General features: G+C 41.7%; 1 protein-coding gene across 1 annotated transcript; it reads right to left on the bottom strand.

The window, feature by feature from the left end:
- Nucleotides 1–239: 239 nt before the first annotated feature.
- On the bottom strand, nucleotides 240–8,735 carry tacr3l (tachykinin receptor 3-like). Its single transcript, XM_053480085.1, has 5 exons — nucleotides 8,259–8,735; nucleotides 6,294–6,482; nucleotides 5,575–5,725; nucleotides 1,725–1,921; nucleotides 240–1,078 (listed from the first exon to the last, which is right to left on the bottom strand). The coding sequence occupies exons 1-5, from the start codon at nucleotides 8,609–8,611 to the stop codon at nucleotides 790–792; spliced, it is 1,179 nt and encodes a 392-aa protein (XP_053336060.1). The 5' UTR covers nucleotides 8,612–8,735; the 3' UTR covers nucleotides 240–789.
- Nucleotides 8,736–16,767: the final 8,032 nt, after the last annotated feature.

Genomic DNA, 16,767 nt, shown 5'->3' with positions numbered 1-16,767 from the left:
TTCTTCACTGATAAGATCATATCAGAGATGATGGGAGTCACATGTTTATAATGAGAAACTGCTTCATCTTGTATATTTTACTTGTTAATGTAAGTCCTTATTTGTCTAACAGATCCATACAGTATGTTAATGATGCTCACTTCACATCACTGCTGAATCCTTATTCCTCACGAGGAAGAGATACATTTACTATAAATCAGCTCTGAAATCAATCACATGATGCCTTCGAGTCACTTTTATTCATCACAAAATAAACATTTTTGAATTTCATTCACAGTATTACAACTTGTTTACACCATCATCGCACTAAACAAGTGGAAATCATCAAACCTCACAAATTCACTACAAAATGTACAAAACAGCAGAAATACTGAATATAAATACTTCACAGCATGCAGTTCATGTCTTGTTCTCGTATACATTCATGATTTGCGACTCTACATCAGGACATCGAAATTCACAAAGTTTTAAACAGCAGGTTGGCTTTAATACATCTAGTGATATGTATTATTACACGTTTCTCCTGAAATAATGAGCGGGTTTGACCTTTTCTTTACCCCCCGTGTTTAGTCCTTTAGATGTTACATCAACACTGTATTATATTTTATATTAAACATGAGAAATACAGACGATTTTAGAGCAACAGACTGAATAACTATAATCATGTTTTTTGTAAGATTTTAAACTCTGATCTGGTTGCCTCTGCCAGGAGGTTCAGTGCATTCAGCAAAATGAAATCACACACAGAAACGATTGAAGTTTGAAATTTCCGCGTATTTTTCGTGGTTGTTAGTCGAATTGCTTAGAGGCGGAGCTTGTGTCGGTGTACAGGCCGTATTTGGTGGGAGGAGGACTCACTCTGGCGCCGTTGATCTCACTGTGGTTCAGAGACCTGGTGCTCTTGTGGGTGGCTTGGCGAGGGTCTTCGCCCAGGACGCTGGTGTCCACGCGGGACAGCGTGCACATGCTGCTGCGGTTGCGCGGGTGGAGTCGGGCTGTACGCAGTTCCAGCTCATCATAACTCGATACGTGGATGAAAGGACACCACCGGAAAGCCCTTTTGAAGCCTGCTCTGAACCTGCAGGAGCACAGGGGATAATCTGCACGCTGCATGGGGGTCTTAAATGTCAAAAACACAAAATAGTTTCTGTATTGATTAAAACTTCTCATCGCTCAAAGATCAGGAACCAAAGCTTGTCATGTTGAGTGTGTTATAGGGGACTGTGTTTGGGTTTAATACAAAAGACCAACATTATCCAGACAGTTAACAGATTCTACTAATAATCCCAGACATGGTGTGTGTGTGTGTGTGTGTGTGTGTGAGTGTTCTTAAATGTATAATCCTAAAATGTATGACTATAGACTCATAAAGTTCTAACTCTTTTCTCAATTTACCATCTTCTCACAAAGAACCATCTTTTCACAAACATGTTAGTGCCCCCTGCTGCCTGTGGTGTGAATTGCATGGCTATTTTAATGTTGGACAAACTTCTCCCATGTTAAACAAATAGCCCCTCCCTTAATGTTTCACCTGTTCATGCTCCCTAACTTGCCTTTTAAGTAAAAAGATGGAGATAAAGTGGCTCCTGTAGTCACATTTACAGACTATAATCTAGCAGATCAAATGTATGTAAAGTGGGATTATAACCTTTATTATTCCAGCTGTAGAAATGCTTTTAACTCTGCAAACTGTCCCAATGTGTGTGTGTGTGTGTGTGTGTTACCTGTTGTTGAGGCAGCAGTAGATGATGGGGTTGTACATGGTGGAGCTCATGGCCAGCCACAGCACTGAGAGATAAACCTGCTGAATGGACTTCCTCTTGTTTAACTCTTTGTTCAGTCCAGTGACAATAAAGTAGACGTGGTAGGGCAGCCAGCAAAGGGCAAAGGTCACCACGACAACAATCATCATCTTTACCACCTGAGGACAGAGAACGGCTCTGATTATCAACTTCAACACGAAACCTCAAATCTGTTTTTTTTTATGTTAAAGTGAGAACTAATTATCTACAAACTAAAATAGTATTATCTAATAAACACTGACACGCTGTTTAAATGTCACTGATGCGTGATTCAGATGTGTGAGTGTTGACTGGAGGTCCTACTGCAGCCGTAAAAAGGGAATAAACCCAACAATCACCACTGGTCTCCACAGTCTCTAGGTGGACTACAGAAGGTCCTCTATAGATGGATGAGGGTTTATTTAACCAAAACACACACAAAGCAGTAATATAAATTGTAATATGTTTATCTGATCATTAATGAATTTTTAAAATCCAATATTCCAATTCTAGAACAAAATACACTAAAGAAAAATACATTTTAAAGAATTGCTGCACACCTTCGTGTTTCCACGTGGCCGAGGTGAGATCTGATCTGGACTCAAAAAGCTTTTTTTTTTTCTCTGTTTTCTGTTTTAAGAAACATTTGAGGAACACTGCATGGTTTAAAATGTTATGGATTTATTGTTATACAGCAGCGTTTGCAGAAACCAGTTCCACCTTGTGTGAAGTCCTTCTGTATGTAGACGAGACTCGCTAGCAATAACCCTGTAACGCTCTCGCTGTAGGTTTTACTAATGGATTTTAAATTGTTAATCAATACACAATGAAAACCTATTGATTTACTGCTATGACTGATTTAAACGATTTTAACTTATTCAACTGAGTGACGAAAAAAAATTTACTTAATCACACAGCTTTAATAAACAAACCTGGTTCAGCTCTAAACTGAGTTTAATGTTTTCACTTTCAAATACTAAAAATATTAACATATTGAATACAGTTTATAAAATACAAGTAAATTCAAGCTCAAATGAGGAAAAAATGTATTATATAAGTATGTATATGTTTTTTCTTTCTCTTTTTAACTTTCATTTGTAAAAACTTAAATTTGGCCTTACTTCATTCTTAAAGTTAAATGTTGTCCACTTTTTTAAATCATTATTATTATTATTAATATTATTATTATTATTATTATTATTATAACCCTGGATCTACTTATGTTCTCTCTGAATCCACACTAAAGCCCAAAAACAAGGTTAAGAACATTCCGTCATAAGAAGAACAGCAGAGATCTCCTTACAATCATCTCTCACATCATGTTATTAATCACCAGCTGTCAATCATTACACAAAGAGAGAGACACAGAGACACAGAGAAAGAGAGAGAGAGAGAGAGAGAGAGAGAGAGACACACAGAGAGAGAGAGAGAGAGCATAAATATGCTAAGACTGAACAGTTAAAGATGTAAGAGTCGTACACCGACTGCAGCAGCTCTTCACATCACACGACACCAATCACTCTGGACTGAAACGACTCCATCAGTCTAACATTCTCTCTGTGTGTAGACCCGCTGCTCTAACTCCATTAACACACACCCTGGAGAACGGTGTGTCATAACAAAGACAAAGTGCGCTGTCCTTAATCAATCAATCAATCAGACAATCAGTCAGTCAGTCAGTCAATACCCCTGTTTTATATGTCGTGTTCAAAAGGTACTCGAGCACTAAAGATCACCCGGTGTGGTCTAATGAGGAACGAGAGACGCCCGAGTCACAAAACACAAAGGAGTAAAAGGTTAGCGATGACGCAGTGGTAGCGCCAGGGCGCGGGGTGGGGTGGGGGAGGTGACGGTGGTGGGGGTAAGTGTGTGTTTGATGAGGAGGGTGATGAAGAGCCGGCTGTCCATTAGTGATGATCTGAGAGCGGCTAGGAAGTGAAGCAGACACGTCCTGCTGGGAGGAACCAGACACGACAGGAGGGACTGATGTCCGGGGAACCGAGGGGAACTACAACAGGACTGTAACACACACACACACACACACACACACACCTGAGCCTGTAATTAGCCCGTGGGTACCTGGCTCAGGTGTGTTGGCTGCTGGAATGAAATGTAATCAGACAGAGCCGTGAGCTGGATCGGTGCCTCGTCTCCACTTGGACTGATCTCAACACACTTCATTTTTTAATAATGAATTCATCACACAAATCTTTTTTATATAAAAATGGAATAAAGTGTTATAGTGGTTGTACATTTTTTGTGAACAAAACTGTCAAACTCTTTTACTTTAAATGTTAAATAAACTTTTTTTGAGTCACCTTTGAGTTGAACATGTTAACATTACACAACATGAAAGTCATGCTTCATGAAGAGTCACAGTATTGTTGTGACGCATAAAGCAAAGACAACAACTAGTGAGATGGAATGCTGGAATGACTGGAATTGGGTTAAGAGCTGCCCGAGACATCATTAAACACTGGAAGGAAAGAATAGATCTGGACCTCAACTTGTCCTAAATGAGTGTGATGGAGATGCCTTAAATGCTTGGTGAAGTTGCATGGTTAAAAAATGTCCAGTAAAATCAGAGCTGTATTTAACAGTAAAGGTAAGAGCATTTCCACATACACACCATGTGATGAGAACTCACGGGATTGGGACTAAACAGCTGTGTGTCCATTAGAAAACCCCTTGTTACTGAAAAAGTCTTCAGTTTGTTAGGGAGCATAAAGACTGGACTTTGGAGTGATGGAGAAAGGTCATGTGACCTGATGAGTCCAGACTGAGCCTATTCCAGAGTGATGGGCATGTCGGGGTAAGAAGGGAAGGACATAAGCGATGCTCCCATCATGCATAGTGTCCACTGTACAAGCCTCTGGAGACAGTGTTATGATCTCAGTGTGTGAGAAGTGTAGTACCGTCACTGAGAGATGAAAATGTGAATTTTAAACAGACAAGAAAGTTGTTTATTTCCATGTTGCTGTGAATCAGCCTCATCAGTCTGATAAAGAACTGGGCCTAAAACAGATCTCTGTGGGACGCCTGAGTTTGTCATCATATCCAAAATATCCGAGTGGGTGTATTCCAGGTTAAAAAAAGAAATCTTGTTAATTACTCTGATGCTGTGAGACGGTCAGCATGGTGTGGTGATGGAGAGCAAAAGGTTAAAGGTGAGATCTGTCTTTAAACCTGGTTAATCTTAGCACCTCCATCAGCAGCACTGGATTAGACACGGATACGACATGACACACACTGTGTGTGTGTGTGTGTGTGTGTGTGTGTGTGTGTGTGTGTGTGTGTGTGTGATTAAGATCACAGCTGGCCTCTACTCACTAGTATGACCTTAATCTCCAGGTCTAGACTGTAATAATGTTTAAGAGAAAGCCACAGCAGCGAGGAGGGAATGAGCTGAATGAAACGGGATGATGAGTGTGTTTATAAATAGATTTTATTAATTTAGTCTTATCTTATTAATAGATTCATCTTGTTTAGGTGAATCAGAAATAGGTCACTGTTTATTGTAATCCAATCGAACAGGGAATTTTCACATGGATACAAAATTGTGAATAAAGTAAAAATTTCCCAGATAAGGACTTGAACAGATTAAATTTGTAGTACTGTGACATACTTTTGGCATTTCAGTTTGAAAAAATAATAAAATGTAAAACACCATTGTGTGTACAGGTACTATTGGTTGTATTGGTAATTGGTTAGCCTCCTGCTACACACCTGAAGCTGCCTTGTGATAACAGTTGTGATTTAAGTTCCACATAGCGTTTCGATTGTTTCTCCGTACCTTCCTCTTGGCGCGCAGCTGGCCGTGATAGTTGTCTGACGAGTCTCCTGGAATTTCGCTTCCCCACAGCGTCACTCCGATTATGGTGTAAGCGATCCCCATCACCACCAGGGGCAGCACATAGACCAGCACACACACGATGACGTGGTACCTGCACAACACAAAAGTGGTGTAAGCACCAGTACACTCTAAGAAACACAATGGAGAATCATATAAGACACTCCTTTAAAAATCAATGAAACCACAAGAACCATGTTTCTAGGAGTGTAGCTGGAAACGCATTAGGAACTAAAGAGAAGATCAACCAAGGAGCATAAACGTTATTATATGATTTAGAATTTGAAAGCTTTCATCAAGGGGAAAAACTCGTTATCTAAAGAACCGTTGAGGAACCCATTAGTCCTATCCACTCCACACTATGTGGTACATTTCATCGATTCTGTACATGTACTTTGCACAATGACAATAAAGTTAAATCTAATCTAATCTAATCTAAACACCCCCACCACCCCTGAGGAGCACTCAGTCAGAAAGCATTCTCTAGGTGGAGGTATTAATGGGTTTATGCTAAAAATAGAAGCAGGATCAGAAATATTCAGAAGGCAAAGAACCAGTGACTACAGTAGCAGATCTCCCTCTGAGGAACCTTTTAGAAACCGTCAGCTCAGTTAATAAGGAACCAGGTTCTCCCTCATGAATAAATGAATCATTTTTCATACATTAAAGAATCTTCAGCTGGTCTTGGCCAAGCGACGTAGCAGATGGTTCTCCGAGGCAGAGTCCTGATGGTGGAGTAGAAGCAGAGAGGGAAAGCCAGAACCACAGCGAGAACCCAGATGCACAGGATGACCACCTTAGTGGCCGTGGCTGATAATCTGGGCTTCAGAGGATGGATGATGGCCATGTACCTGTCACACAGACACCACAATCAGTCACAGGGTTGGAGAACCAGGTTCTATAGACTCAAGTCTGAGAGGTGAGACGGGAGAAAAACTGACATGCATAAGTTTATTTTATCTTTTATGGTGTGGGTGGGGTTATGATGGAGAGAGAGAGAGAGAGAGAGAGAGAGAACAGGAAATTAAAATTTCAATCTCCAGAAAAAAAATATATTATTCCCTTTGCTCAGTCTGAGGGCTTATCTTCAGGGGAGATTGGATTTGGGATAAAAGATAATAATAATAATAATAATAATAATAATAGGCTAATGACACAAAATGTAATATAGTGTAAAAAATCTCATCTTCATCATCTATACGCTTTATCCTGTATACAGAGTCACGGGGGCGGAGCCTATCCCAGGAGTCTTAGGGCACGAAGCGGGTTACACCCTGGACGGAGTGCCAATTCATCACAAGGCACACACACACTTACACACACTCCTTCACACACTACTGGCAATTTGGGAACACCAATTAGCCTAACCTGCATGTTTGTTGCACTGTGGGAGGAAACTGGAGAACCCAGAGGAAACCGACCAAGCACAGGGAGAACATGCAAACTCACACACAGACCTGAGGAGGGACTCGAACCCAGACCCTGGATGTGTGAGGCGACGATACTAAAAACTACGCCACCGAGCTGCACGTTACAATGTACAGTTACTAGATTTAACTATTTAATAATTTGTATTTAATTCAATGTGTCCTGCTTTAAAGAAAACATTGTGCAGCGTCAAGCAGAAGCTGTCTGAGCGCTCGGCCACTGCACTTATAGAGAAACTTTAACGTCATTCATCATTCTATACCTGGAACCCGAGGTGCAAGATTTAGTGTAGCAATGTTGTCTTGCATCTCCAGGTTCCAGACTGTGAAATGTTGCTTATTGTAAAAAAGAATAAATGAATAAAACTAAAAACTTTTTATTTTATATACAAAGGAATGATACCTAACAGTCCTTATATGAGAATGGTACATGGATATACTGTACATAGACAATGAAGTTGGAAGAAAATGTCATGTCTTCATATGAGGACATTTGGGTCTCAAAAGGGATATATACTCTAAAAGATTTATTATTAATAATCACAATCATAATCACTAATAATAGAGTGAAATAACAGGCAAACAACACTTAATGTAGTACAGTGTAAAAATCTATATAAATATAGAAGTGTTATTATTCTGGAGGATTGTAGCCTTGTGTAAACCAGACCATGTGAAATAATAATAATAATAATAATAATAATAACAGGCAAATAACACTAAATACTTTATGGTGTAAAAATGTGTGTATTTTTGAGAAATGTGTGTATATATGTATGTGTGTTTGGGGAGGGGTGTGTAGCTGTAATAATAATAATAATAATAATAATAATATGTGTGTGTATGTGTCTGTGGTATATAATAATAATAATAATAATAATAATAATTATTATTATCATTATTATTATTATAATGTGTGTATATATGGGTGTATGTGGTATATTATTATTATTATTATTATTATTATTATAATGTGTGTATATATGGGTGTATGTGGTATATTATTATTATTATTATTATTATAATGTGTGTATATATGGGTGTGTGTGGTATATTATTATTATTATTATTATTATTATTATTATTATTGTGTGTGTATATGTGTGTATATATGGGTGTGTGTGGTATATTATTATTATTATTATTATAATGTGTGTATATATGGGTGTACATATATATGAGTCTCTCTCTGTCTCTCACCGGTCCGTGGCGATGGCGGTCATGGAGTAGATGCTGGCGAACACGGCCGCCACGGGGAAGAAGTTGTGGAAGCTGCAGTACCCGGGTCCGAAGTACCAGTCCGCGTGCGCCGCGTAGATGAAGTTGATGAGTGTGTTGAAGGCGGACAGAGACGCGTCACACACCGCCGAGTTCAGCAGGAAGTAGTTGGTGACGGTGCGCATGCGGCGGTGAGCCACGATGATCCACACCACCACCAGGTTCCCGAACAGAGACACCGTCAGAACCGAGCCGTACAGAACCGACCAGAGCGCCACGCGCCACGGGGGCTGAGCGAACGGGTTGGTCCAGTTCCGGGTCAGGTTCGAGGCCATGGGGCAGACCCGAGACACACCGAGACAGAGGAGTGTGTTAGAGTGTGTGTGTGTGTGTGTGTGTTAGAGTGTGTGAGGAGGTAAAGATCCCGGAGACATCCCGGTCCGCTGGAGAGGACGCGCGCGCGCGGCAATAACGGCGCACACTAAAGCGCGCGCGTGCCGAGCCGAGCGTCTCCGGAGCGCCGTTTACAAAGAGAGGGGGGGGGGGGGTAGGGGTGTGTGTGTGTGTGTGTGTGTGGGCAGGGACGATCAGAGCCACACCATGGAGCAGTGTGTGTGTGTGTGTATAGGTGTGTGTGTGTGTGTGTGTGTGTGTGTGTGAGGAGGAGGAGTGTGTAACTCTGTAATATTCACTGTTTTTATTCACTAATGTTTACTCTGTTTATGTTTTTATTCTATTCCCTTTGATTCTCTTGTGTTCTTTCACTAGATGCAGCAGAATAACATGTAAATGCCCTTAAACTCATTTTAGAAATGGGGAAAACAATCATTGACTGTAAATAAATAAAACTAATCTCACACTCAGTTCGACACACAGTAAATAAATATGATGAAATATAAATAACAGGATGAGGTGTGATGTAGATTCTGCGTCACTGTACTGATTATTACAGAAGCAGCTTCTCTCAGTGATCAGTGAACGATGGTGTTTGTTCAGACACACAGGACAGTGATGTGTGTGGAATCCACAGGATTTGAGCTCTCACCCTCTTTACACCCCAAAAACTATTATTATACTTCCTTAGTGGAAACAGTACAACATGTGGAACAATCCCAAACTGTAAATCTGTGATATGAACTGGGGTCAGAGCGCAGGCTCAGCCATGGTACGGAGCCCCTGGAGCACACAGGGTTAAGGGCCTCGCTCAAGGGCCCACAGCGGCAACCTGGCGGAGCTGGGGCTCGAACCGCCGATCTACCGATCAGTAACTCAGAGCCTTAACACACTGAGCCAGGGTCAGAAAAACCTTGTGAAGATCTACAAGTTATTGCCATCTATAAGCTATTTTATGTTTATTGTTAAAAAAAATTTATGCAAAAACGAAACCCATGTGGATAATAATAATAAGTACCTCCTGATTGGCTTGTAGATCCTCCATCAGCAGCAGTAACTTAATAATAATAGAAATGATCCTGATCCTGATGAAGTACTGGTTTCCTGTATGACTTCATCAGTCTCTCACATTGTTTGGGTCTGTTCTTCTTTATCACATTGATTTGGTTCATTGGAGTTTTTGGACGTTCGCTTATCCACAGCCACAGCTTTTCAGTTGGGTTGAGGTCTGGACTTTGACTAGACCATCCCAAAACCTTGATTATTTTATCTTTCAGCTTTTCGATGCAGTTACTGCTCTGCTTCAGATCATCGTCTTGTTGCCTGACTGAATTTTACCCCAGCTTTATCTGTGGGACAGACGACCTCATGTTTTCCTCTAGAGTACTCTGGTACACAGACGACCTCATGTTTTCCTCTAGAGTACTCTGGTACACAGAGGAGCTGATGGTTGATGGTTGACTCAGTGACTTTGAGGTGTCCAGGTCCTGTGGCTGCAAAAACACACCCAAATCATCACCCCTCCACCACTGTGCTTGACACTGTGGTGAAATGCTGTTTGATTTTCCCCAAACATGGTGCTGGGCATTAATGCCAAACACCTCCGATTTGGTCTCATCTGTCCACAGGACATTGTTCCAGAAGTCTTGTGGTTCCTTCAGATCGAGTGTTATGAACCTTACTCGTGCTTTTATGTTCAGTGAGGCCTGAAGGGTCTGACATGTAGCTTTTGCATTTTTTTGCATTGCACGTTCTGACCTTGGGGGGGAATGTGCTGGGACGCCCCCTCCTGGGAAGACGGGTAACTGTCTGGAATGTTGTCCACTTGTGAATAATCTGCACACCTGCTGATGAACATGGCTGCAACTTACCCTCTTAAATAATGTGGAAGCAGTAAGGAGGTACTTAGTTTTGCCTACGTGACTTTTTTTATTAAATGTCTTTATTTTTATTCAATAAATAATGGCACCATGAGAAAGTTGTTTTTACTTGTAATATTATGACTCTCTACGATCGGATCATTTCTATTATTTTTTTACATATCATACTAGAATATAGTGACTGAGTGTATGTACTGTATGTATGTGTGTGTGTATGTGTGTGTGTGTGTGTGTGTGTGTGTGTGTGTGTGTGTTGTGTGGTCTAAAGACAGAAATGTCACGTTACACCCCTGGGCTCTGTGGGTTAAGAGGCTTTTATCCTCAGCCACTTCTGAATTCTCTTGATGCTTGCGCAGGTGTGAGACACCGGGGGGCGCCGCGTCTCTCCTCTTAACTCTGCAATTAAACAGGATTAAACATGAATCAAGCTGCCCTTAATGACTCACATCACACACACACATGCACACTGCCATATACACACACACACACACACACACACACACACATACACACACATTTCTTTTGCAATAGACAAACATGAAATTTATTTGTGCATTACAGCACAGCAGTGTTGAGTTCTGCGCTCTGATCTGATCTGGTCAGGAGGTGTTGATTAATTCTCTATAACAGCAGGTTTATATTAATACACTCTAATACGTTATCATTTCCATAATAAAAGCTCATTCACTCTACTGATAAAAAAAGAAGAAACATGTTTGTGTATCATCAGTGTAAGGAGTCTCCAGTGTCAGCACTATATAACAGTCAGAGGTGAAGCTGGACCTGTACGTTCTCACATATCTTCAGCCCAGAGGAGTTTATGCTTCTCTATTAGCTAGACCAAATAAACCATTATATTCTGGTCTTTAAGTTTAATCCTGTTAACTTAAAGAGGGAGAATAAAGAGAGACTGCTGAGGGAACGAGTGTAAATGAAGGTTGCAGGTCAGATTTGTTCCCCTGGTGACATCATCATCTTCAGCAGTAGAGATTTCTTCTCACTTTGCAAATTTTAATTCAAATTCAAATTTTATTTGTCACATACACAGTACGATATGCAGTGAAATGCTTATACGACTGCCAGTGACCTTAAAAAATAAAAGCTTATACATAAGAAATAAATATGAATAAGAGAAATACATTATAAAATAAAATTAACTAAAATATACTGTACAAATAAGAACAAAACATCAATATAGCAAATATAGAAGAAGAAAATAGAAATTTGTCAAAATTTAGAAGTGGCAGTGGGTGTGCAAATATGCTTAAAAAGTCACTTCTTAAAGTGTCTTATTAAAGTGATTTGTGCAGTGGTCCATAAATAAAAATATGTGGCCATGGATGCCCAGTCAGTGTTGGATGTTAAAAAAATGACATTACTCCTGTATGGTGGTGTGGTTGAGAGAGCGTATCGCCTGCGGGAAGAAGCTCCTCCTCAGTCTCTCTGTGTTGGCCCTCAGGGAGCGGAATCGCTTTCCTGACCTTAACAGAGTGAACAGTCCATTGTTGGGATGGCTGAGGTCCTTCACGACCTTCCTGGCCTTGGTCCAGCACCGCTTGCTGTAGATCGAGTGCAGGTCAGGGAGCTCGATGCGGATGATGCGCTCAGCTGATCGCACCACCCTATGTAGAGCTCATCTGTCCTGCATGGTGCTGTTCCCAAACCAGGTCGTGATGTTTCCCGTCAGGATGCTCTCTATGGTGCAGGAGTAGAAATTCCTGAGCACCTTGGAGGGCAGTCTAAAGTCTCTCAAGCGTCTGAGGTGGTGGAGACGCTGTCGGGCCTTTTTTACCACGGTGTTGATGTGACAGGACCATGACAGGTCCTGCGTGATGTGAACACTGAGGTATCGGAAGCTGTCCCCTCTCTCCACTGGGCTCCTGTTGATGACGGGGGTCTGGTAGTTCCTCACCTGCTTTGTACAAAAGTCCACTATCAGCTCTTGCTGATGTTCAGGTGGAGATTGTTTCTCTGGCACCAGTTCTCCAGATTTACAATCTCCTCTAGGTAGGCCGACTCATCGTTGTTGGTGATCAGGCCCACCACGACAGTGTCGTCAGCAAACTCGATGACGGTGGTGGAGTTGGTAGTGGCCACGCAGTTGTAGGTGTACAAAGAGTACAGCAGGGGGCTCAGAACACAACCCTGGGGGATTTTTACACTTGACTGTAGTGTAGTAGTGGTCCAGTGTCCTTTCGCCCCTGGTGGAGCAGGTGATGTACTGATGAAAGTTCGGTGCTGTGTCTGGTGCTGTGTGTCTCATGCACAAGGCAGTGTCCGTGTCCACTTGTGGTGGAATATAAACGGCGCTGATTATGACTGATGTAAACTCCTGAGGAAGGTAAAAAGGACGACACATGATGGAGAGTAGTTCCATGTTTGGAGTGCAGGGCTGGTTCAAGGGCTGGAGAAGCTTATTTAGACCTGTGTGCTGCTTCCATGTTCACATCCATGGTGTCATGAAGTTTAACGTGTTCTGGTTTAGTTTATCACTTCAACAGCATCATCACCTGGCTAGGCTCTGGTGACAGATTCATACTCGCCAACTTTTCATGACGAATGATGCAATGAGTCACTTCATGACTTGGCACAACTTTTCTTACTCGGTGCTGAAGCCAGATGAATGTCCAGGCATTGCTGCTGCAACATCAGAACACACACACATTTATCAAAAGCCTTAAATACTTCCTCATTGGTAGTTTTTGTTAACGCTGGTAAATCACACAGGTGAATTACAGATGTGTCTCACACACACAGTCTAGTAACTGCGGGGTGTCCACATCTGTGGCCGTCTGTCTGTCGTACGTTTGTATTATCAACGTTTTCAGTACTGTAACTCCACTTTATCACACCACAACATGACTCAGTGTTCTACATAACACACCTCCACACACACACACACACACACAGTGTTTAATCATAATAACATATAGAACATACATTGTTCACAGCGCTGCTTATGTTCATTTCCCTTTTCTCTTTATTATTTCTTCATTCTATTATCAGAATTCTTCAATCTGTTTGTTCCACTCCTCCTCATAACCCTCACTGTGCATGTGGGTCTGTGTGTTTCTACGATGCTACATGCCCACCTGCAGTTCCTGTTCACCTCCTCACCAGTGTCTGGCTGCCAAAGAGCCCCAGAAGGATTAGTTTTTCCTGAAATAGAAATTAACTCCAGATTGATTTTCTTGGCTGCTGTAAGACGTGTTTCTCCGAAGCGACCAGACAAACCACCCACGAGGTGTAGGAACGTTCCTGCACCTGTCCCAGGCAGAAGGAGACAAATCTGCTGCAGATTTCTCCGGGGATCCAAACTGTCACTCCACATGATGATTGAAAGCAGCAATTTAGCTTTCAGGCCTAAGAGGAGAAAAACACTCCTGCATGAAAGTGATGAACGTCTGAGAGAAGACAGGGCTGTTAGTAGAGCTGCACGGTCGAGGTGCAGGTGTGGTTTCTGTGGAATGTACAGGATTTGGTAAAGAGTTACACTTTTAGAAAGATTTAAGTGTTCAACTTGTTGCAGAAAACTGTATCATTACAGAAATGTTGCAAGAAAAAGATTTAAGTCACTATGGCAACCTAAAGTTCTAGTGATAGTTCCCTCTGCTGGACAGATGAGGTATTATTTTACGCTTGTGTACCAAGTAAAGACATGGTTATGATTAATACTATACTAGTACATGTAGTGGTGGCGCGGTGGCATAGTGTTTAGCACTGTGGCCTCGCATCTGCAGGGTCAGGGGTCCATTCTCACCCCGGGTCTGTGTGTGTGTGGAGTTTGCGTTGTTCTCCCAGTGCTTGGTGGGTTTCCTCCGGGTACTCCGGTTTCCTCGCACAGTCCAATGACATGCAGATTAGCATTTCTAAATTCGGTGTAGTGTGTGAGAGTGTGTTTGCACGGTGTGAGCCCTGTGATGGATCGGCACCCTGTGTACATCCACGGTGAACGCCCCCTCCTGTGCCAAGTCCTCTGGGATAGACCTGTACAGGTGCCTTGCAAAAGTATTCATACCCCTTGAACTTTTCCACACTTTGTCACTGTACCATAAATGTAAAAGTGATGGGATTTGATGTGGAAGGTAAATTATGAATGATTTTCACTTTTTTTTTTTTTTTTTACAAATTATAATCTGAGAAGTGTTGCATGCATTGGTTTTCAGCCTCCTTTACTCTGATACCCCAAAATAAAATCCAGTACTTCAGAAGTCACCTCATTAGTAACTAGAGTCCATCTGTGTGTAGTTTAATCTCATAGAGGTTTGTTAGAGAACATTAGTGAACAAACAGCATCATGAAGCCCAAGAAACACACCAGACAGGTCAGAGATAAAGTTATGAAGAAGTTTAGGGTTAGGTTATAAAAAAAATGCCCCAAGCTTTGTACATCTCACAGTGGGCTGTTCAATCCATCATCCAGAAAGGAAGAGAGTACTGCACAACCGCAAACCTCCAAGATGTCCACCTAAACTGACAGGCCGGGTGAGGAGAGCATTAATCAGAGAAGCAGCCAAGAGGCCCATGGGAACTCTGGAGGAGCTGCAGAGATCCACAGCTCAGGTGGGAGAATCTGTTCACTGGCCTTTATGGAAAAGAGGCAAGAAGAAAGCCGTTGTTAAAAGAAAGCCATAAGAGGTTTGCAGTTTGTGAGAAGCCATGTGGGGGGACACAACAAACATATGAAAGAAAGTGCTCTGGTCAGATGAGACCAAAAGTGACCGTTTTGGTCTAAATGCAAAATGCTACGTGTGGTGGAAATCGAACCCTGTGCATGGTGGTGGCAGCATCATGTTGCAGGGATGTTTTTCTTCTGCAGGAGAGCTGGTCAGAGTTGATGGGAAGATGGATGGAGCAAAATACAATCTTAAAAAGAAAAGTCCAGACCCAAACATCTTAAACAAATTCACCCTGGGGATTTTGGGGGCAAAACTTATACAGCAGCGCAGGGTTTGTTTTCACATCACTCGCCAAAGCTGAGGTCCGAGCCTCTGGGTTTTTATATGTCCTAATTAAGTCGCCAGACTGAATGAGACAGGTGAACTGGAAGAGATCATGGAAATCTGTGTGAAAGTCAGAGCACCATTTGTTTAGTTGAATAAGCCAATGAAAGTCCATTAAAAGTAATAAAAGTATTATGACTATTCAATATGCCAGCGCTGTTACAGTGTAGTAATACCATTAAATAATTAATTAGATAAATTACTAATTAATTAAATATAATGCAGCAATAATTGATGAACATATTATACAAATCACCAAATAACAAACAATACTGTTACAAATAAGTCTTCATAAACACATTACACACACACACACACACACACACACACACACACACATTAAATCTACTCCACACATGCTTGTACATTAGTATTTACAGCCACATAAGTAAGACACACCTGTCTATACACAGTCCCACAGGTAACAGTGCTATCAGAGCACAAACCAAGCCATGAAGTCCAAAGAACTGTCTCTACACCTCCGAGACAGGATTGTATCAGGACTCTTCCTAGAGCGGGTCACCCGGCCAGATTGACCAAACAGGGGAGAAGGGCCTTAGTCAGGGAGGTGACCAAGAACCCGATGGTGACTCTGGAAGAGCTCCAGTGTTTCTAGAGGAGAACCTTCCAGAAGAACAACCATCTTGTAGCATTAAACTCAAAAAGACTTGAGACTATAATTGGTGCCAAAGGTCATAACAAAATGTTTTTGATGGTCTGAGAGTTTTTCTGGTGCCCTTTGGCAAATTCCAGGCGTCTGTCATGTGGCTTTTGCTGAGGGGTGGCTCCCATCGGGCTGCTCTACCATACAGGCCTTATTGGTGGAGTGCTGCAGTGACCAACTGTGTGTTGGTCTATCGCATGAAATCACAATAAAATACGTTTATGTTTGTGGTTGTAACGTGACAAAATGTGGAAAATAAAGGGATATGAATACTTTTGCAAGGTGCTGTACAGAGTGTGAGTGATTGAGTAGAACATGTTCTAACAACAGCACACATGGGCTCTTAGTGCTGTACACGTTTGAAGCAGACTCGTCATTTGCATAAATTCTTCTGATTAAAACACTTAAAACCAGGTATTTTCTCTAAACGAGATCATAAACAACCCCCCCCCCCCCCTCGTCAGTCTGCTTTGTTTCTTCTTCCTCTTTCTTGTCTGGAGGGAGTGGAGATGACTCAGCATATTGTGGTATGGTCTGCTGACTGGTGAGTTC

The sequence above is a fragment of the Clarias gariepinus genome, chromosome 20, assembly GCF_024256425.1.
Source record: "Clarias gariepinus isolate MV-2021 ecotype Netherlands chromosome 20, CGAR_prim_01v2, whole genome shotgun sequence".
Lineage (NCBI taxonomy): Eukaryota > Metazoa > Chordata > Actinopteri > Siluriformes > Clariidae > Clarias > Clarias gariepinus.
This window is presented reverse-complemented; position numbering and strand designations above follow the sequence as displayed.

Bases quoted from the DNA above. Each gene is read 5' to 3' on its own strand.
- tacr3l (XM_053480085.1), bottom strand. From the start codon at position 8,611: ATGGCCTCGAACCTGACCCGGAACTGGACCAACCCGTTCGCTCAGCCC. The intron at 6,483-8,258 runs GTGAGAGACAGA...TCTGTGTGACAG, and splicing joins ACCGCCATCGCCACGGACCG to GTACATGGCCATCATCCATC. The intron at 5,726-6,293 runs GTATGAAAAATG...TGTGTTGTGCAG, and splicing joins CCAGCTGAAGATTCTTTAAT to GTACCACGTCATCGTGTGTG.